The 20,097-nt window shown below is 43.5% G+C and overlaps 5 protein-coding genes across 11 annotated transcripts; 4 read left to right on the top strand and 1 right to left on the bottom strand.

The window, feature by feature from the left end:
• The first annotated feature begins 177 nt into the window (after positions 1 to 177).
• On the top strand, positions 178 to 4,427 carry LOC108093072. 3 transcript variants are annotated; one of them, XM_017192984.1, is made up of 6 exons: positions 178 to 291; positions 2,357 to 2,468; positions 2,549 to 2,872; positions 3,351 to 3,509; positions 3,565 to 3,867; positions 3,953 to 4,427. In XM_017192984.1, the coding sequence occupies exons 3-6, from the start codon at positions 2,573 to 2,575 to the stop codon at positions 4,220 to 4,222; spliced, it is 1,032 nt and encodes a 343-aa protein (XP_017048473.1). In that variant the 5' UTR covers positions 178 to 291; positions 2,357 to 2,468; positions 2,549 to 2,572; the 3' UTR covers positions 4,223 to 4,427. The 3 variants fall into 3 exon arrangements, with proteins under 3 accessions (XP_017048473.1, XP_017048475.1, XP_017048474.1); XM_017192986.1 differs by lacking the exon at positions 178 to 291 and having other exon boundaries at positions 2,162 to 2,468; positions 2,567 to 2,872; XM_017192985.1 differs by lacking the exon at positions 178 to 291 and having other exon boundaries at positions 2,162 to 2,468; positions 2,564 to 2,872.
• On the top strand, positions 185 to 5,329 carry LOC108093074 (ADP-ribose glycohydrolase OARD1). 2 transcript variants are annotated; one of them, XM_017192988.2, is made up of 3 exons: positions 185 to 291; positions 4,555 to 4,898; positions 5,091 to 5,329. In XM_017192988.2, exons 2-3 carry the CDS (start codon positions 4,593 to 4,595, stop codon positions 5,244 to 5,246), a joined length of 462 nt encoding a protein of 153 aa, XP_017048477.1. In that variant the 5' UTR covers positions 185 to 291; positions 4,555 to 4,592; the 3' UTR covers positions 5,247 to 5,329. The 2 variants fall into 2 exon arrangements, with proteins under 2 accessions (XP_017048477.1, XP_017048476.1); XM_017192987.2 differs by lacking the exon at positions 185 to 291 and having other exon boundaries at positions 4,501 to 4,898.
• Positions 5,274 to 5,928, bottom strand: LOC108093075 (ADP-ribose glycohydrolase OARD1). Of its 2 annotated transcripts, XM_017192989.2 has the most exons (4): positions 5,874 to 5,928; positions 5,718 to 5,819; positions 5,480 to 5,654; positions 5,274 to 5,423 (listed from the first exon to the last, which is right to left on the bottom strand). In XM_017192989.2, exons 1-4 carry the CDS (start codon positions 5,900 to 5,902, stop codon positions 5,274 to 5,276), a joined length of 456 nt encoding a protein of 151 aa, XP_017048478.1. In that variant the 5' UTR covers positions 5,903 to 5,928. The 2 variants fall into 2 exon arrangements, with proteins under 2 accessions (XP_017048478.1, XP_017048479.1); XM_017192990.2 differs by lacking the exon at positions 5,874 to 5,928 and having other exon boundaries at positions 5,718 to 5,839.
• On the top strand, positions 5,861 to 8,020 carry LOC108093070 (E3 ubiquitin-protein ligase parkin). The gene is made up of 7 exons (XM_017192982.2): positions 5,861 to 5,954; positions 6,019 to 6,286; positions 6,343 to 6,535; positions 6,597 to 6,942; positions 7,137 to 7,581; positions 7,642 to 7,738; positions 7,825 to 8,020. Exons 2-7 carry the CDS (start codon positions 6,029 to 6,031, stop codon positions 7,932 to 7,934), a joined length of 1,449 nt encoding a protein of 482 aa, XP_017048471.1. The 5' UTR covers positions 5,861 to 5,954; positions 6,019 to 6,028; the 3' UTR covers positions 7,935 to 8,020.
• Positions 8,021 to 8,119: 99 nt separating this feature from the next.
• Positions 8,120 to 20,016, top strand: LOC108093068 (extensin). Of its 3 annotated transcripts, XM_017192979.2 has the most exons (6): positions 8,120 to 9,877; positions 12,804 to 13,968; positions 16,532 to 16,725; positions 17,520 to 17,867; positions 17,939 to 18,336; positions 19,297 to 20,016. In XM_017192979.2, exons 2-5 carry the CDS (start codon positions 13,071 to 13,073, stop codon positions 18,293 to 18,295), a joined length of 1,797 nt encoding a protein of 598 aa, XP_017048468.1. In that variant the 5' UTR covers positions 8,120 to 9,877; positions 12,804 to 13,070; the 3' UTR covers positions 18,296 to 18,336; positions 19,297 to 20,016. The 3 variants fall into 3 exon arrangements, with proteins under 3 accessions (XP_017048468.1, XP_017048469.1, XP_017048467.1); XM_017192980.2 differs by having other exon boundaries at positions 17,523 to 17,867; positions 17,939 to 20,016; XM_017192978.2 differs by having other exon boundaries at positions 17,939 to 20,016.
• The last annotated feature ends 81 nt before the right edge of the window (positions 20,017 to 20,097 follow it).

Raw genomic sequence — 20,097 nt, 5'->3', positions numbered from 1 at the left:
GTAACCAAAACAGAGGAGTGAGAGAGGGAAAACACGGAGAACGAGTCTGCTACGTAATTTATCACGTATACGTAAGCGAGAGAGGGGTGAAATCAGAATCCCAATCAGCTGACGTGACGGCTGTGAGCTTTGCTTTTTCGCTTGCACTTTTTAGTTATTCTCTAATTCTCAAGTGACTCACAACGTTTCTCTTATTTTTTTTGGGAGATTTACTCGCGCGCGGATTAATTGCCCAGATACTAGTAAAAATCAAAACACTGGCGGGTCGTCAACTAACCACACAACTACTACGTAATGTATTTAAATTAACTAACAATCAAACACGCAATTTACGTAATTAGCACAACAAACAAAACAACAACAACAACAGCTACAAACAGCGCCAATTGGCACGCCGAATTCCAATCAGAGCTATGCTACAAAGCTACTATATAGCTCTCCGGATCGGTCGTCTTTATCGTTCGGGGCGACAATCTGAACTGCCGTGAACTGGCATCGTTCGCAGCTATCGCTTTTCCACACAAGGTGCCCCATCGGGAGGAAAAGCGAAATCGAAATTTAAATATAACAACTTGATTCAAAGCTGCCGCGTGACATGCGTATTAAAGAAGTCGTTAAAAACTGGATAACTGTATATATTACCTCGTAAAAGAAACAGATTTTATACGAAGAAAGTCTGTGTTTTTTATAACAAATTTGTGAGTTCAAATACATCAACAATTGGATTTGTTTTTGATAGTTTTTCTGTTTTTTTATTTTTTTGCGAAAAGCTGCAAAAAATTTTGGTGAATGTCTTGGCTTACGCCCACTTACACCGTTACGTAGTGGCCCTTAGCCAAGTCACACACCCACGCAATGTGTAGCTCCAATTGGAAGTCAAATTCTACTGCCAAATATTGGAAAATCAGATTTTATTAGTAAACAAATATAAACATTAAGTCATTTTACCAAAATTGTCAATACTGCGCTTGAAGCAAAACAAAACACTTATTGGCGAATGAAACAGCATAAATATCTATTTAAACAAGCATATTTTTTTATATTTAAGTAAGGAGGCTCCTTTCTATGTGGTAGTTGTTAAGGGTTTTTAATAAACTAGAAAAGCAAATATTTACGTTTCAATATGGGTAAACAATCGACCAAAATGTAAAGACGTTATCTCATATTGGAATCGAAGCTGTTGCTGCTTGTTGCCTGTTTTGTTTGTTTTAGAAAACAACTTGTCACTTAATATGGTTATTTGTTCGGTGTTTGTACGTGTGTTTATATATTTCATTTCACCTGCCTTTCAATTATCGAATAATTTAAGTCATATTTATATTTATACATGCATAATACAATCTCGCTAGTCGGTTGACTGCCCCTATTTAGAACATGGGCGCAGATTACCTTTGACAGAGGCCCACGCAGAGGTACAGGTGCTACGATCCGAACCGATCGGTCGTAATTAATCTATAAAGCGCTATCAAAAGCCTGCACAAGTTCTTAATTGGCTGTTACAGCGGCTTTGACGGTTTCGGGCGATGCCAAATCAACTTGTCGCTAAAAACAAACAAACAAACCGATATCAGCTAACACTTACCAGCACATGTATGTCATCATCACCATCATCATTATGACTCAGTGGATCGTCATGCTCGGTGGTGGATTTTACACCCGAAAAAATTTGCAATATCTTTTAAACTAATATCTTCACCAATAACTAAAGTAAAATACCAATAAACATCATATTATTTTAATACTCGGACCAATCTTAAAGTTACTACTTTAAAGATACAGACCTTTTTTTAACATGTAAAATAAAATCTTTTGTGATTAAATATTAAATATATTGTATTTCCAATTCTGCTTTAAACTTTCAAGAAAAAACATAAATTAAAACGTCTTAAGCAGGCCAATTTGGCAATAAAGACCGCCAAACAAGATAAGATAATTTTGTTAATTTCACAATAAAGGCGATTCTTTAATATGCATATCAAAGTAATATATAAATTGCCCACAATTTCACTCTCTTGATATTAAGTGGAAAGTAAAGATTTTTTTCGCTGTACAATCATTAAGTTTTTGGTGCCCCCTGCGGCGGCGCCTCTGGGCGAAATGTTGTCACTGGGGCTCGAAGATTCTCGCTGGGCTTTCGCCCGGCACGTCGCTTCACCCGATCCCAATGCGCATTCCGCTGCAGACCGCCGGCCGAGGCAGTCGGTTCATTAATAATCTCTAACAGAATTGTGGATTGGGAGTGGGAAATCGGCGAATCGCCAAAATAAACAAGCCACCAACCAACTAGCCGCTAACTGTTCAGAATCCGAGTCGCGTTCGCTAATTGCTTTGTTTTCATTCTGGTTTTTCTGTGCAGTCCGTAACCGAAACTGAAACCAAAACCAAAGTCAAAACCATTCCGAAGCCGAAAAAGTTTTTTTTATCGCGAGTTTCGACCTCGACGTGAAAGTTTCCAGCGCTGCGTGCACGTAAGTACGAAAAATCATTTTTGGCATTGAGCGTCTGTCTCGGTTGTTTGGCCAACAGAATAATTTCCGCTTAATTGCAGTTGATTTATACCCAGCAGAGTGCCATGGCGAATGTGAGGATTGTGGAGTCCAAGCTGGACATTTTTCAGGCCCCGCAGACCCATTCCTTGGCCCATGCGGTGGAGTCATCCTTTGTGGCCGAAAGGGGATCTTTGAATTGGCAATTTGGTCTGATCTACGGAGATGTGGATGAGCTTAGGCAGCGGAGGGTTTCCCGGGGAAACTGTGCCGTGTTGGAGCATAATTCCCGATTTATATACTACCTGGTCACCAAATCGAATCTCTACGAAACGAGCACTTATGACGATGTCCAGGCGGCTTTGATCTGTATGCGCGAACATATGGTGAGTTTTTATGGGTACTTAAAGACGGGTGGGGATTTCCCCGAAAACAAAAGACAAGTGACATTTCCCCCAAAGAGCAAGCGCACTTTGGAGCTTGGGAAACTGGTTTCTTAGCCTCTGCCTTCGTCAATTTACAGTTAATTTATTTGTACATTGATATACAGTAAATATCTCAAAACAGTTTCCCCTTTTGTCATCAACTTTTAAGCTTTTTACTTGTTTGAAAATGTTTAGTCATAAAACAATTTAAAGGAATTTGCATACAGTTAATTTATTTGAACTTTGGGGTACAGTAGTTATCGGTTAACTGGTGTTCCCATCTAAATGGCAACTCTCTATTTGATGGTGGGAAAGCTAAGTAAGTTTCTGAAGATTAAAAATAATTAAATTTTAGTCAGATAATGTTTCTGGTTAACTTTGTTTGAGTTAAGTGTTTGCTGATTTCTGTTAACTAATACTTACTGTACTGTCTTCGCAGCGCAACCACGAGATCACTAAAGTGGCCATGCCCCGAATTTGCTGCGGCAGAGACGGCCTCGATTGGCGGCAAGTGAAGCGCTTGGTGCAACAGACTTTTTCCCAGAGCGAGTATCCCATTGAGATTCTCATCTGTGAACACGACGACATGTCCAAGGAGGTGAGCAAACCAAGATCGCTGAAAAGAACAATTCATTTAGCCAGTTAATCCACAGCTGGCTGCTCCCAAGTGTCAGATTACGGAGGCCAGGGGAAATCTATTCAGCGCCCCGGAGAACTATGCATTGGTGCACTCCGTCAGCGCGGATTTCGCCATGTGTGCTGGCATTAACCTTCAGTTCCGCTGCAAGTTTGGCCAAGTGGATGAGCTGAAGCGACAGAACAGACACACCGGAAATGTTGCAGTCTTGGAACAGGATGGCCGGTACATCTACAACCTGGTGACCAAGGAGCGCAGTCACGAAAAGTGTACCTACACTGCTCTCTATTATGCATTGTTGGCCATGCGAGAACATATGGTGAGGAATAGCATCTATAGAAAATATATAATACAGATCGAAGAATATAATTCAATAATTATCATCCCAATAAATCCACTTTCAGAGGGAGCATGGAGTAACAAAGTTGGCCATTCCTCGACTTGGTTGCGGCATCGATCGCTTAGATTGGTTGCGCGTGCGCAGTTTGCTGGATTTGGTGTTCGCCGAGGATAATGTGGATATCATAGCCTTCTTCTACACTCCACCACAAATGGTCAAGGATACAATGAACGTTGTTTGCCCCACCTGTCGACACATGAAGACCATCCAGTTGCCATCGAGATCTGTCAGCGGATCCAGGAATTCTCTGCATCGCGAAAAGACACCTTTCTGAATGCAATGGGAAATCTGTGTATAGACATCTTCAACTCGAAATTGTTTTACTTGGGACTTGTGGCACCGAATGCACCAAATACTTATATAGCTTTTAAGAACTTACACCTAAGAGCTCTTATGGCACGGATATTGTATATTTTTTGGGTATTTATACTGTATGAACACTAATAAACGAAACACGCCCTTGAGAGGGTATTAACTAATGATCGCAGTTTTAAATATAATCATTGATGTGCGAATTTTTGTTATTATAAATCTAGTAGTTGTGTGCTTGCCCTCACTTTCATTATAAAATAACTTGAACTAAAATGTATTCTCCTAAACTTCTAGAACTACGTGGCGCATTTCGACGGGCTTTTGTGGTCGGAATGTCATCCAAACCTCAGTACAGCTTAAGCGAAGTGGACGGGGATCTCTTCTCCGCCCCCAAATCGTATTCCTTGGCCCATTGTGTGGGTGCTGATCTTGCAATGGGTGCTGGCATCGCCGTGCAGTTCAAGAAGGTCTACGGCAAGGTGGACGAGTTGCGGGCTCAAAATGCTAACAGTGGAGAGGTGGCGGTGCTGAAGGATGATCAGCGGTACATTTACTATCTGGTGACAAAGCCACAAAGCTGGGGAAAGCCCACCTACGAATCTCTACAGGCATCTCTAGAGCAAATGCGCGAGCATATGGTAAATATTAACAAAGATTAGTTGACCAACGACATCTTAGCAGTCTCTTATATTCTTTTTAATTTCATATAGAGATAAACAATTCGTTAGATATATTCATTAATCTCATTTCTCTCACAATAAGAGAATACTGAGTCTTATAACAACCCTATCTTAATATACCCTTTATATTACATTTATTTCTTATACTAGCGCAAAAACAACGTGGATAAGCTAGCTATCCCGAAAATTGGTTGCGGCATCGATGGTTTGGAGTGGGACAAGGTCAGTGGAGTCCTCGAGTACGTTTTCGGCCAAGAACCTCTGGAGATTGTGGTCTACAACTTTGTGCCGCCGCAAAGCAAATAATGAAATATTGTTCTAAAATTGTGCCATTTACTTGTGAGCGACATAATTATAAACAACCAGTTCCAAAGCATCCTTACTAAAAACCTCGCATACTATTTCCTTTACTTTGGGCCATTTAAGCCCATCCAAACCGCATCCTATGCGAGGCATGGCTAACTTTTGGACTTGGTGGGAGATCTAGGGATGATTATATGATGTTATAGTTTATATAGAGGGTAAGTTAACCAACTTACCATGTGCTCTCGCATGGCGATCAAAGAACTGTGAAGAAGTTCATAGGTGGGCTTTCCCCAACTGGATTTCTTGGTTACCAAATAGTACACAAAACGCTGCTGATCTTGAAGGATAGCCACGCCCCCGGGCTGAACGTTCTGCTTTTGCAAGTTCAGCAGTTGGCCAAATTTGTTCCTAACAAGTAGGGGGGTATATATTATTAAAAAACTATTTAAATTATGTTGCTCTGTTATTTACCGAAACTTTACCGCTATGCCCTTGCCCATTCGCAAATCTGCTGCCACACAATGGCACATCGAGTAGTTATTCTTGCAACTGAATAAGTCGCCGTTGACTTCTCTGTAAGTAAAGCCTGACATGTTTACTAGTATTTACACTATATAACTTTATCACTTTTTCAAAACTTTTTTAATTGTGCGCATTCCTGTGTCCGCGTTTCCCTGCGAATGGCTGCCAGCTGGTGTTTGGCAACGCGTAAGTAGAGACACTGCCTATTGGCCCTGAATATACGGTCACACCTAAGGAGACCTTCGCTCAGCTGATAACAAATGAGTTTTATTTTTGAATTTATTGCATCTTTTGTACGCAAAATGCTGGAGCTGCTGCAATTTGGGGGCAAGACTCTGAAGCACACATTGAGCATTTATGTAAAAACCAACACGGGCAAGACTCTGACTGTGGACTTGGAGCCCCAGTGGGATATCAAGAACGTAAAGGAACTGGTGGCCCCGCAATTGGGACTTCAGCCGGATGATTTGAAGATTATTTTTGCTGGCAAGGAACTAAGCGATACCATAACTATAGAGGTAAATTTTTTGGTTGTGTTTCCCACAATGTGCTAACTATTCTTATCTTTCAGTAGCAATGTGACTTAGGCCAGCAGAGCATTTTGCACGCCATCCGCTTGCGACCGCCTGTGCAGCGCCAGAAAATTCAGTCGGCTACGTTGGAAGAGGAGGAACCATCGTTGGGTGAAGAACCCTCAAAGCCTCTCAATGAAACCCTTTTAGATTTGCAATTGGAAAGTGAGGAGCGGCTCAATATCACTGACGAGGGTAAGCAACAGGTTGTTTTGTTGTGATATAACCTAATGTAATACTTTATGATCCTCCCTAGAAAGAGTCCGTGCCAAGGCGCACTTCTTCGTACATTGTAGCCAGTGCGATAAGCTATGCAACGGCAAACTTAGGGTGCGCTGCTCCCTCTGCAAAGGTGGTGCTTTTACCGTCCACCGAGATCCTGAGTGCTGGGATGATGTTTTGAAGTCCCGTCGCATTAACGGACACTGTGAAAGTCTGGAGATAGCTTGTGTGGACAACGAGGCTGGCGATCCGCCTTTCGCTGAATTCTTCTTCAAGTGTGCGGAGCATGTTTCTGGCGGGGAGAAGGACTTCGCTGCTCCCTTAAATCTTATCAAAAACAACATCAAAGATGTGCCTTGTCTTGCTTGCACAGATGTGAGGTGATTATGTAAACATAAATATTTTTTCTATATGCGTCGTATTTAACACAGTACAAATCATGTAGTAATCGAATAGGTTAGCTTATAATTAATCTGAGGATTTTAATTTGCTTTCTAAAACAAATTTTAAGAACCTAAAAAGTTTGCGAAAATTTTCCAATTATGTTTCCTAATTGAATCCTTCTTTTTTTTAGCGAAACAGTTTTGGTCTTCCCTTGTGCTTCGCAGCACGTAACATGCATCGAGTGCTTTCGCCACTATTGCCGCTCCCGATTGGGCGAGCGCCAATTCATGCCGCATCCGGACTTTGGCTACACCCTTCCCTGTCCCGCCGGCTGTGAGCATTCATTCATTGAGGAAATCCATCACTTCAAATTGTTAACGCGCGAGGAGTACGATCGCTACCAGAGGTTCGCCACCGAGGAATATGTTCTACAGGCTGGCGGAGTTCTTTGTCCGCAACCCGGTTGTGGCATGGGTCTCTTGGTAGAGCCAGATTGCCGCAAGGTGACCTGTCAGAATGGCTGCGGCTACGTGTTTTGCCGCAACTGCCTGCAGGGCTATCATATCGGGGAGTGTCTGCCCGAGGGGACGGGCCCCAGTGCTCAAAACTCATGCGAATACACCGTGGATCCGAATGTGAGTTGGTTTTTATGTGGCTCAATCGTTCCCGCTTGTATAATCATGTGCCTTTGCTAGCGTGCTGCTGAGGCGCGTTGGGAGGAGGCCAGCAATGTCACCATCAAAGTCAGTACCAAGCCCTGTCCAAAGTGTCGAACGCCCACGGAGAGAGATGGTGAGTTGGAGGGGGGAAACCAAATAACCAGATACCCAAGACGCAGCTCGTAATATATGCTAACCCACTCCTTTTTCTCCTTTAAGGCGGCTGCATGCACATGGTCTGCACACGCGCTGGCTGCGGATTCGAGTGGTGCTGGGTCTGCCAGACAGAGTGGACACGCGACTGCATGGGCGCCCACTGGTTCGGCTAGTCGTTCGTCGGCCCGAAGTGGCCGTTTTGTTTGTTGACTGCTTTTAAATTGTATACTATAGTAAAGACTGCTCGAGCAACACCCTGTTTGCCGTCTACGCAATCAATAGCAGAAACACCCTCGTCGAGGACCGCGAAGCTCATCCTACCCCACTCTATTCCTGCGTTGCGTGCGCACAAAACTTTGTTTACGTTTTTCCATCGCTCGCCCACAAATATTTTGAGGGCTTTCCTCTTTGGGTTGGCATGCGAAAACCGCAACAAACACGTGCACTTGGCCAAAGAGCAAATGAGAGAGAATGCGGCGGATGCGCAGTGGGTGGCCAGCGGTACAGGGCTCATGTAACCCAGGCGCGTAGCCGCAAGGGGACTCCCAATAATTGATTAGGGGACAGCCAAGGCATTTCAAAAATGTTGCTTGAGGGTTTACAAATTCCTTACTTTAGTGCTACATTTTTCTTTGAAGGAGCGAACCCTTTTTTTTTACCTAAAAAGTGGCCTACCTTCTTTTCTCCCTATTTCTTGTAATTTTGTTTTTAAAGAGTACATTGTCAACTACCTTGATGGTTGTGAAATTCTTTTTAATAAGCTCTTATATATTTTTATTACAAGCAAATGTTCTCGCTAAAATTCTTTTTTCAAAATAAAATTGTTCTTAGAAAATCTTTGCATAAAATAGTCCAAAAGATTTCTAGAAAAGCCTGGTCTTTGAGAACTTCGAGGGCTGTAAGTGCGCTTGTGCCTTGGAACGTTCACCTGGCTGGTTATCAGTCTGTTGGCCGCTTATCGGTCATCTCAAGTTGGTCTGGTCAAATGCCACAGGTTCACGGGAAGCTAATAAGGGAAACCCTCCCTTGTCGGAAGGAACTTCGAGTGTGCCAGAAAGCGTGCTATGGTTTTTCGCATATTGGTGGAAATTCGTAGCCCGGACATCGATAAATCGAGCCTATACATACTTCATTCACACACACCGAACGTGGGAAACCCCCAAGCGGGACTTTGCTGAAAATTCGCTGCGCACTCACGGCTTTCTCCCTGCTTTTTCTCTCTTTCTGGGAATCTCCCATCTCTCGGCCTTTTAGAAGTAACGCCACGTTCTAGATTCCTTTCGGCTTGCCGCTCTGTTTTGGTTGGCTTTCTGTTTTGTGCTCTAATTCGTAAGCAAAGCGAATAGTTTCGACAGGCATTTCCCAGAGAGAGAGAGACCGTGCCAAAGGAGAGCGCCAAATGCAGCGCATTTTCCGCCCTCGAGTGGCAAAAAAGGAAAAGCTCGCTCGCGCATGTGGGCAGGTTGCCCATCGAATCGGGTCACAAAGTTCCCAGTGCAGCAGCTTCTGGGTGTTTTTTCTATTTGTTTTTTTTTTTTTTTTTCGTCTGCTCCTTGCTGTTGTGCTTGTCTTTTGCCAGCTTTTCTTCTTCAGTTTTGGGGGCCTTCGGTGTATAAATGGCAGCGCGGTCGCGTATCGCATTTCAGTCTACGTTGGACTTTAGCGCGCGCCGCACACGCTGCGTATACGTAACGCATCGCAAGATACGGCGGATTCCGCACCGAACTGAGGTCTCCGTCCGTGTGACGCCGCCGTGCTCCGATCACTTGGGTGTTTTGGGCCTCCGCTCTTCGATTTTTCCGCGCGAGCCTCGAAGAGAAAGTCGTATAAGTTAGTGGAAAAGTGCCGCCTCTCCACTCGAGAACCATTTTGAACTGTTCTGCGTGGGAAACAGAATTTCAAATTTAACGGCTTTTCGTGGTAGGGAGAGTTTTCGAAAACCAGAGGCGAGGTTTTTAATTGAATCAAATTAGTGGTAATTCAATTTTTGACGGCAGTAAATGAGAGGAAAATAAAACTGAAAACAATTTGGGCTTCTGGTTATACCTAATTGAAAATAATAACTTAAGCAAATGTAATGCAAGAAAACTAAATAAATCCGCTGATCTGGAGTAAGGTAACTAAAAAAATTTATTACGAATACTTTAGAGCTGTTAACATACTTACACAAAAAATGAATTTAAAAAAATTAATATAGTTCGGCATTTCATTAATATGTATGTATTTTGTGGGCTATTTATTTGTATTTTATTTTTTTGTCTAATTTCCTTATCCATTCTGTGTTGAAAAATAAAAATATTTTCTTTAATTTAGGTAGATGTTGAAGTCTCACAGTATTATTTGATTATTGTTTATTTAATTTTTTTGATTTAGTTATTGATTTAAGTGTCAGTATTTGATTTTTTCTTTGCAACCTTTGTTTGAATATGGACATTATTTATTTATGATGAAATAGTTTGTCATGGACCTTTGTGGTTGAAACTTTTGTCACACCTTAGCATTTTTTCCAACACGCCCACGCACTTGAGGTCCTGTCCCATTTATTGGAAACCCTCCTTCGAGCAGAGACTCAATTAAAATCGCAATATTTTGCTGCATACATTCGGGCGCTTCGTTGAGGCCACATTGCACATACGCAGCGTGTGACGCGCGCGGGTCCGTGTAATGATTGTGTACACCAGCAGCTCCTGCTCCTGCTCCTTCTTTGGTTACTGCTGCTGCTGCTGGACGCAGAAGTGGAAAACAAAAATAAAAGTACAGAAACAGTGCAAGAGCTGAGGCGAAAACCCGTCTCGGGCTGCTGTTTTTATTGATTTATATACGAGTATACACGGCGGCGGCGAGTGGGAGGCTGTTCTGTTGCTGCCGCTGTTGTGTCGCACTGTCCCAAAAAGAGGCACCACCAACACGCACACATACACACACGCGGCCAGCATCCATCGTCATTTACACGGCTGCCGTCGTGCCCAACTTCCGTTTCCTGTCGCAGGATCCAAAGAGCGAACGGAAAAGCAAGAGAGAGAGTAAAAATGAGAGAGGGGCCAGACTTGCCTCCTTTTTTCGGGGACCCAACGATTGCAGTTGCTTAACTTAACTTATTTCGAGGCTCATTTCATTTACGGCTGGCAGTTTTTGTTTCACCTAACCCTTTGGGCCATCCTCGAAAGCTCTCTCGCTCTCGCACTCTCTTTCTCTTTTTGGAGCAAGCTCTCCCTCTCTTCACCGGCTAACGGCTCGCTCGCTCTCACTCTCTTGGACAAGTTGTGTTTACATTGATTATGTTATCCACTCCGCCCCCCGTGTTTGACTTTGCTAATAGAGTTGTTCTGTCCTTCCCCCATCTCTCCCCACTTACTTGCTAATTTGCTGCCAGGACATCATCATCATCAACCTCATCTAGAACGTCACTCGCTGGGGCTCTCCAATCAATAAAGGTTGCCTCCTTCCCCCTGCGAACGCCTTCCCCGCTGGCCACCCACTAGTGGTTGCCTTCAATTATTATTTTTCGCCTTTTTTCTGGTGTTTTTGCACAAAAAAAGTTTATTAATCAATAAACGCACACGTCAAGCACAAGCTTACAGACGAGCACAAGTAACTGTGATGCACAGGGAAAAATAATAAATACATTAAAAAGTCATGGGAGATAATCATTATTATTGTAAATGTTAACACACATTTTTTATATTTTATAATTATTTATTTTATTTTTTTTCTTAATTTTTATAAATTGTAAAATATTTTTAAATAGAAATGTAGGTAACGAATATTTTTCTAGACACTTCTTTTGTTAAAGTAGCATTACTACTACACTATTTTTTTTCTTCGTGTATGATATTTGTGTGAGCCGATATATAATGTCCTTTGCGGAATATGGGTGGTTGTGTGGTTAAGCGAAGCTGCTGGAAGACTTTCGGCGTTGCCTGGTGACGACTTTGAAGCACCCACCCACCACTGGTCGACCCACTGGTCCTTATCAATCCCACTCCAGATGTGTGCACTTTTGTGGCTCATTAACGGTTTGCATGCGGCCAAAATGCATGCGGTTATGCATTGAATGCCTCTGTGAGTGTGTGTGCAAGAATGTGAGTGTGTTTATGTGCGGGTGTTAGTGTGAGTGGGAGATGCGCTCGATAAGTCGAGTGGCTGTTTGTTGTCGTTGTTGTGGTGCCTCAGCTGCCTGTGCGTGAGTGCAAAACAAACGGAATTTTGCGCATGGCCCACCAAGAGATGCACCCACCCACTCCTGAGGGTCCTGCCATCTCCCCAATTACCAGAGCCATGGCAGCCCACTCCGCATTTTCCATTTCCCAGCCATCTTCAGTCGGCGAACGTATTTCGTGCATCATAACATGGCTGGGATATTCGGCGAGTGGCTGGCTCTCATTAGCATGTGCGGAATGTCAGGATTGCACTCAGTGAAGCTCAAGGATCCACAATTGAGGCATTTGCGGATATGGCATTTCGCAAACGAGGATTTGGGGAGGAAAAAGTCTGTAAAATGATTGGAGTTTTTGAATGCTACAAAAGGGGAGATCTTTCAAGAGAGCATACATAGTAACTACAGGTTTATGCTTTTATTTAAAAATCAAATTCTTATTCAAAGTTTAAAGTCGAAGTTTTGTTAAGTGTTTAATGTATTTTTTTAAGCTCTAATAATGTAATAATTATAAGAACTTGTTTCACAGAGGCTCTTAAACATTCAATAACATCCCTACTTATCTGTTAGTCGCGGTCATATACACAAGTTGCCTTGAAACCACTTAATACTCAACCAAAAGAAAGCCCCAGACCATGTACATCCTATAAAACGTTATTGGCCCGATGTTAATTGAATTGTCTGCGTTTCTCCGTACGCAATTGTCTCGTTACAAGCAACTACGGGCAACTGTTTAACGATCTCGCCATTGGCATTACCATTTCCGTTGTGCCACCAAATGTCCTGGCATTACACACACCCACACACACACACAGGGCACTATTTTCGTTTGATAATAAAGCCAGCCACTTTGCTCTCTCTTTTTTTGCCTGCGCTCCATTCACAGGAGGACAATAAGAAAACTGCAAGTGTGGCGAAAATTGATTCGAACATAAATAAAGGGCAGCCAAGCGTGGCCAGACAAGGACAACAAAAGCAAGAAGCCGAAGGATTTGCGATTGGCCGAAAGGGGGAAAATCAATAGTGGCCACATGTAAGAGGACACCGGGCACAAGCAATATGGTGGCCATGCGGCAAGGAATGGGTCAGACGACTCCTGGCCTCCAGTTGTTGCGGTGGACTGAGTAAGCGCGAAAGTTCCAGGGGAAATAACATGTCGGACCGATATCCAGCCAGCTTCTACGATCACCAGCATCACCAGCTACCCCCTCATCCCTCCGCGATGTCGCACTATCCGCCGCAGCCCTACAGATCGGGTTACACCGGCTACCATCCGTACGGATATGGCTACGGATCGTCAAGTGCTTCTTACATGCCCAACTACTATCGCTATGCTCCGTATGCCTCGCCGCACTACAGCCAGCACCACCAGGGGATGTTCACGCCGGCTGGCCAGCAGTTGATCCCCTCCAGCGTGCTGCACTATCCGCCCAGATCGCATCCCTACCAGCAGCAGCAGCACCACCACCACCCGTCTCAGCCTGGCTACGAGCCGCCCGCTCCCTTGCCCTACAGTTCTTCCGCCTCCTATCAGTCCCGCGGCTTCGGTGGCTACTCGGGTCCCACGCCCCACTATGCTCCGCCTGGAAGGTCCTCCACACCGGCTCCCAATCGCACTGTGCTGCCGCCGAACTACTTGGAACCACTGCGCAGCTACAGCGCCGAGCAGCAACACCTCGGCCAGCAGCAACACATGAGTCAGCAGCAACTGCAACACCTCCCGCTGGCGGCCACCCCGAAGCTGGAGGACCCGGACATCGAAGTGGAGGCGGTGGCGGAGTCCCCCGCCCAGCGGTTGACCACATCGCCGCCCATGATTAGTGCCACCGGAACGGATAGCGGCATCAGCAACTGCAGCACGCGAGCCCGCAGCGATAGCAGCCAGAGTACGCCCGTTTACAGCGGCGAGTATCCGGTGAACATGTCCGTGGAGTCCGCCTCCTGTGTGCCGTACCACTGCCCGGCAGACGGCAGGGACTTCGAGGAGGAGGAGCTCCAGCCACCGGTAGCAGCGGAGGCCAGAGGGACGGACCCTCCGCTCGATATTCCCGGTAAGTTGTCAGCTTTTTTTAAACGCTTCACATCGCCTGTCGTTCCCTCATTACACTCTATTTAATTTGCAATTATGCACGGCCGCGGGGGAGAATTCGAAAATTTATGCAAACATATGTCGGGAAGATTATGTAACAAGTATCGAAGTCAGCAAGGGGCGACGGCCAACTGGTAGTTACCCACGTACTGTGGGAGGGAATAGAACTGATCGGTAGTTTAAAAAAAGGAAGGAAGCTTAAATAGGAATATATAGAGCTACAGCAATACCAAAAATAAGATTTGTTAAGATGTGATAAATGATGTTCTTATTTAAAATATGATACTCTAAATAAATCAGAGAAATCAAAATTATGTTGTATTAGTCCCACTGTACCTTCATAGACTTATGCTCGATTCCGCATGCAAATTAATGCAAGAACTGTCGGCTCGCGTTGCCGTCATCGTTGTCAGCGTGTCCGGAGTGTCGTCCGCAAAGCTGCTCACCATCAGCGATGTCCGTCAGGTTCCTCCACCTGCTCCTCCGGATTCCGGTTCCAATGGCACCACCCGCCGCCATCCCTCCAATCGCCTAAATATTGCACAAGCCTGACAAGCCGACGTTTTGCAAACACTCAACCAATCAGCGTTGGTTAACTGCTGAAATACTTCCGTTTCCCGGCGGGAGGGGTTGCCTCATGGGGTGGGCGGTTAGGGGAGAGTGGGCGGGCGGCTTTCGGGCGCCTACGTCATGGCGTTTCAGAGGACTTCAAAATTAGCTGTCTATTTAGGCACGCGAATACCCGAGACTCCCCGACTTAGCCCCGTGATGTGTGGCTTTTTAATTTTTTTGTCGTGTGTGCAAATCAATAAGTCAACTGTGTATGTGGATGACCCACCAGGTGCGAAGTGAACCCACAGCTTTTTTTTCTAAATATTTTGCAGTGCAAACGAACTTCGTACACTAGAAAAAATTTTGAGTAAAAAATAATGACAGGAGAATACAGTTTGGGGTGGTACTTTTCAAATAAAATATTCTACGTTTTTAAATAAGTTATAATATTTTTATTAGGGTTTCTAGTTTTGGTTTTTATATCAAATTTGTTTAGATTTTTTCAAGTGCGGTGGAGTGTTTGCCTGTGTTTGTGGGCGGTTTTGTGTAAAGCTACGTCGTTATCAATGGGCGTTTGACTTTCACACACAAGCACACCCACACAACAATATCTAAGGGTGTCTTTCTTGCTATCTGTGTGTGCGTGAAATGTCATCACAGCCAGCATGTAAATGAACTTTTCAGCGTAATGCGGTGGTTGCCGCTGTTTTTGCCGCTTTACTACCGTTAGTCAAACCCACCCACACAGAGAGCAAACACAACCAACCACCCACAAACAGATACACCGAAAAAAACTGAAAGTTGTTTCATCACTTAGAAGGTATAATAATATTATTGTTTTGTATTGTATTTATATTTTTGGCCAACAAATATGGCAACTCATTTTCTACTTAATATATAATATTGTTCACTTGGTTATTATTGTAACCCATCAATATTTTTCTCTGTGCACTAATCAAGGGAGGAACCAACGACACGCTGAAATAAGAAGAGGAACAGGAATAGGAACAGTTCCCTGGTGCAATAGCCAGGGCTCAAATTCAACTTCAACCTCAACCACCGATGGTAGCCACCATATTGAGGCAAAAATCAATGTCCGTTATGTGAAATGAAGTGCAGCTAAAAAAGGAATGCAATTAGGGAACAATCCCATTGAGGATGACTAAATATTTAATAGACTGTTATTCTCCTTACTTTCCTTGCATTTATTATGGAAATAATGAGAAATTCCAGTTTTCCAAAACTAAAAATATCAAAGTCACTAAAGTATCAAAATCAATCAAAAAAAACATTCAATCTTTCAATATAAAATTACTTGCAACTTACTGCTTAAATTGTACTCTAGCTATTTCCGATAATAGATATACTTTATGAAACGATTTTAAAAATACATAGTGAATTTCACAAGACAAATTTTTTGCCGAGCTCCCAATTACCCATATTGAATTATATTTTTCAAAAATAATTGATTTATCGACTCGTTGCTGCCTTAAATACATTGCAGTTACTGCCATAATAACGACAACAAGTCCAAAAAAAAATAGCCAGGCTTGATGGGAAACATGTAAACATTGCAGGCCGAGTCGCATGCGCCGAAAAGTGCGCTACACTTTTTGTTGATTTCCCGCTACTCTCCTCTCTTTTATTTTGTATGGGTGAGAGAGCGAGTGTGTGTGCGTGCGTGTGTGACAGCCACGTTCAACAAGTGCATGACGCTCTCTGAATTTTGCTCTCATTCTCTCGCTCTTTTTTTGTCCTCGGGAAAAATGATTTGATAAGCGCTTGCGAAAAAGCCCTTCGATTCCACACCGAATGGTCAATGTTCTGGGCCTGGTTTTTAACCCTTGATTGCCGCCTGCACGCATGACAAAATAATTAGAGTCCCAGAAATCAGGAAACCCAGCTGGGGTGCAAAATCACTTCAAACCTATTGATTTTTTCGCCTCCAACTTATTTCGCAACTTGTTTTCCAGATGACATAAGCGCCACGTCGCCAGTGGGCAGTGATAAGGTGAAAAACTCGCCACCCACTCCGCCGGAAGTTGTGAAGCGTGCGGAAATCAATTTGCAGCCGGAGACGGGAGCATCTTCGGATGCGCCGACGACGCCGCAGGATACTAGTGGTGATCCAATAATCGAGGCGTCCGACGAGAAGCCAGGACATGCGGTAAGTGGTGCACGGAATCGAATTAGCGGCGGGCGGGAAAAATTGCAAATTAAAGCTGCAGGTGTAGCGTGCAGCTCAGCGATGTATATGGGATCCAATTAAGAGGCAAGCATGGGGTGGTAGTGGGATGATTATCCTGACATCCTGCCGGGTTAAATTAGGCCAAAGCAGGAGAGCAACCATCCTTTGATAATGACAGCCGCCCACAAGCTGCACAGCACAGCACTCATTATCATCCTCCCAAAAAAAAAAAAAAAATAGAAAAGGCCAAAAGCGAAATGCGTTTAGCTCCATCGACCGGCTTTACTCATTGAAACACGCTGAGAATTTCGGAAAAACCGAGAGAAAGCACGGGAAAAGCTCTCCCGAAAGAGAAAGAGAGTGCCTCAGCCGGAAGCCTTTTTACAGGGTGTCCCATCCGAACAAAAAAGGGGCGCCTATTGATTTTTGGGGCGCTACGATGAACTTCACCCGGCTGGCTGGCTTGCTTGCTGGCTGGCTGGTAAGATTGGAGCTGGTTCGAAAGAGGAGAAGGTGGCTCTTTCAGGGGTTGCCTGGTAACACGAGCTGCCAGCAGCGAGCACGCGCCGGCCAGCTGGCGGGGAACGGGTGGTGAGATGCGGGAGGTGGGATATGGAATATGAGGACTCCAAGGGGAGAACGGCAGCTCAAAGTTGTTCAAGTGCCCGCCACTTGAGCGTAACAACTTTGCCGCTGCAGAATGGCTTGGAAAAAAAACTAAATCAATTTTCTGTTTTCCTTACTACTTGCAACAACAACAACAACAACAACAGCAGCAACATCCTGGGACGAGCAACTGGAGTCCAACGCCGCGACGCCCGCGCACTCCGCCGGCGCCTCAGAACTCGCCCGTTGGCTTTGGCCAGAGTGCGAACGTGCCACCTGCCTTGGCTCCTCTGCTGCAGCAGCAACAGCATCAGCAGCAATTGCAGCAGCAACAACAGGCCAACAGCAACCTTAAGCGATGTGCAACATCTGGCAGAAACCGCAGCAGCAACAACCGCATCATCGAGTGCGATCTCATTCCGAGCAAGAAATCAAAACGGAAGTCGGCCAAAAAGGAGGCTGTCGACAGTGAAAACACGGAGGCAGTGGAACCCATTGTTAGAGAACAAATTAGGGTGAGTGACTGACTACTAACTAATTGTAAATAAATTAAAAAAAATATAATAATTACCTTCAATCTCAATAGGATATAAAGCCCTTGCCGGGATTCCTGCAGGCCTTCGGCTCCACCGAAATCGGAAGGTTCTCCGAGAGATTCCTGCAGACGCCAGAATCGTTAGTTGAGCGATTGGCTGAGGAATACGCAGCCAGTACGCCCAGCCATTTACCATCTCACCCAGCTGGAGGCTACATCGAGTCCCCGGCCACGCCCACACATAACTACTATCCATACGATGAGCAGAACCAAATCGGTTATCCAAGGAACCGAATTCGAGGCTACGGCTACGAAATACCGGACTACATGGCGTATGAGCGATATGCGGCCTACGGAGCCGGAAGACCAAGAGCTCGCTATGGAGAGATCCGCTGCAACGGCTATTAAATGCGTTCGACCGATGTCGGACGGATCACATATAGCTTAGGGTTAGTGTTGTTGTAGTCGTGCATAGTCGTTGTCATTCGATATTCTCTGTGTGTGCCTTTTTCGGTCAAAATTGGACAATGAATTTCCCCCGAAGAGTTGTTGTTGTCGGGGGCATTGTTGGCAATGAGTTCGTTCAAAATTTACCACAACAAAGTAAGAAATACAATGAAAAAACAAAAGAAACAAGAAGCCAAAATATTGTTAGCAAGCCATCTAAATGTAAATGAATAATCAATTAAGTAGTTCAATGTATTTTAAATCGAAAGAGTTTTAAATCGATTCAGAGTGTAAGTTGAAATCTTGTCCCACTGTACATAAGAATGCATTTCGTATATGTAACACTAGATTTAGAAAAACTACTTGGGCAGTTGGTAAAGGGATCTAAAAGTTTTCGAGGCCTCCAGGAGTTCGGGGATATTTTTCTCAACTTCTACTTAAAAGTAATAAACACTCAAAATTGTTTACTGCACCGTTTCCGATTGGGAACTTTTAATGGGGCACAAAATTCCGAAAGCACCCCAAATTAATAAAATAAAACAGAGCAAAAATCTTACATTTAGCGAAAAGATGTGCCATTGAAAAATATCTTTAATTAAAAACACCATAATTTAGGAATTACGTTTATGTACAATACAAATACAAATTAAAGATTAGCTACGGTAATCTAAAGCCAGATAGTTAATTTTAAAGCAATGCAGTACATTTTAGTCTAGGACACTGACACTGACACACACACACACTTACACACAGATACAGATACACCCATACAGAGACACACTCGAACCACCGCACTAATTTGTACTTGGCAAAATTGATTTATTTTCTATCGATTTACTAACAACTTATTCATTTTCGAATCGATTTCTTTGTTGTATTGAGTGCCTTAATTTACTTGACTTGATTTCCAATATCTGTGCGTGAACAAATAAACGTAACGAATTTGTATGATTTACTTGTAGAGAAACAACCAAGTTCAGGTTTCAAAGGGGCCCAAACAAAATTTCAAATGCAAATCGAACAAATCAATGAAGAACAAAAACAACCGAATTACCAAAACGGGAAACAAGAAATCCAAAACACATCGAGCGACATTCAAAAATGTTTAATAGCGATTAAAAAACTAGTTAATATGTAAAGAAACTACTCACCAACAACAAAAAAAAAAACCAAAGAAAACCTTGTAGCGTTGACATTTTAAGCCAACTATTTGGTAGTCTTCAACAGAAACGAAGGATTAACAACCGAGGACGAAGCGAAAATAAACCAAGTATTTAGTATAATTAAGTCCGTGTGTAAATAAATATTTGAAAGTTTGAATTTTATGAAATAAATCACGCAAAACGATTAGCAAAGGATGTTGGTAAACAAAACGCTGACTTGTTGTTTACATTATTGTATTTTGGGACTTTTGTTTAACTGTTTTATTCGTTTAATTAATTTATAAATATTATTACATAACCTAGAAGTGTTTATTGTTTGTTTTAACTTTTGTGTGGGTTTGTGTGTTTAAATTAATTACAAAAATAGTTCAGTTGTAAGAAGAGCAGAATCGTAGTAATAATAGTAATTAGAATTTAGTTGAGCGGAAACGAAATAAGGATACGAAGGCGCCTGGAACTAAAGTACAAAAGCATACGTCTTGGGGTTCCAAAGAGCGATATATAGGCTTACGAACTAAACGAAAGCGGCGTGAATAGTTAGGAGCTGGTGAAACACATACAACTGAGCGATTGGGGGCATAAGGGTTTGAGTGTGGGGGG

Source organism: Drosophila ficusphila, unplaced genomic scaffold, assembly GCF_018152265.1.
Source record: "Drosophila ficusphila isolate 14025-0441.05 unplaced genomic scaffold, ASM1815226v1 contig_106, whole genome shotgun sequence".
Taxonomy (NCBI): domain Eukaryota; kingdom Metazoa; phylum Arthropoda; class Insecta; order Diptera; family Drosophilidae; genus Drosophila; species Drosophila ficusphila.
Note: the sequence above shows the minus strand (reverse complement) of the source record. Positions and strands in the feature narration are given on the sequence as shown.

Bases quoted from the DNA above. Each gene is read 5' to 3' on its own strand.
- LOC108093074 (XM_017192987.2), top strand. From the start codon at position 4,533: ATGTATTCTCCTAAACTTCTAGAACTACGTGGCGCATTTCGACGGGCT. The intron at 4,899-5,090 runs GTAAATATTAAC...TTCTTATACTAG, and splicing joins AGCAAATGCGCGAGCATATG to CGCAAAAACAACGTGGATAA.
- LOC108093072 (XM_017192984.1), top strand. From the start codon at position 2,573: ATGGCGAATGTGAGGATTGTGGAGTCCAAGCTGGACATTTTTCAGGCC. The intron at 2,873-3,350 runs GTGAGTTTTTAT...CTGTCTTCGCAG, and splicing joins TCTGTATGCGCGAACATATG to CGCAACCACGAGATCACTAA. The intron at 3,510-3,564 runs GTGAGCAAACCA...GTTAATCCACAG, and splicing joins ACGACGACATGTCCAAGGAG to CTGGCTGCTCCCAAGTGTCA.
- LOC108093070 (XM_017192982.2), top strand. From the start codon at position 6,029: ATGAGTTTTATTTTTGAATTTATTGCATCTTTTGTACGCAAAATGCTG. The intron at 6,287-6,342 runs GTAAATTTTTTG...ATCTTTCAGTAG, and splicing joins GCGATACCATAACTATAGAG to CAATGTGACTTAGGCCAGCA. The intron at 6,536-6,596 runs GTAAGCAACAGG...GATCCTCCCTAG, and splicing joins GCTCAATATCACTGACGAGG to AAAGAGTCCGTGCCAAGGCG.
- LOC108093075 (XM_017192989.2), bottom strand. From the start codon at position 5,902: ATGCGCACAATTAAAAAAGTTTTGAAAAA. The intron at 5,820-5,873 runs GTGATAAAGTTA...CTTTACTTACAG, and splicing joins ATTAAAAAAGTTTTGAAAAA to AGAAGTCAACGGCGACTTAT. The intron at 5,655-5,717 runs GTAAATAACAGA...CCTACTTGTTAG, and splicing joins GGCATAGCGGTAAAGTTTCG to GAACAAATTTGGCCAACTGC.
- LOC108093068 (XM_017192979.2), top strand. From the start codon at position 13,071: ATGTCGGACCGATATCCAGCCAGCTTCTACGATCACCAGCATCACCAG. The intron at 13,969-16,531 runs GTAAGTTGTCAG...CTTGTTTTCCAG, and splicing joins CCCTCCGCTCGATATTCCCG to ATGACATAAGCGCCACGTCG. The intron at 17,868-17,938 runs GTGAGTGACTGA...CAATCTCAATAG, and splicing joins TTGTTAGAGAACAAATTAGG to GATATAAAGCCCTTGCCGGG.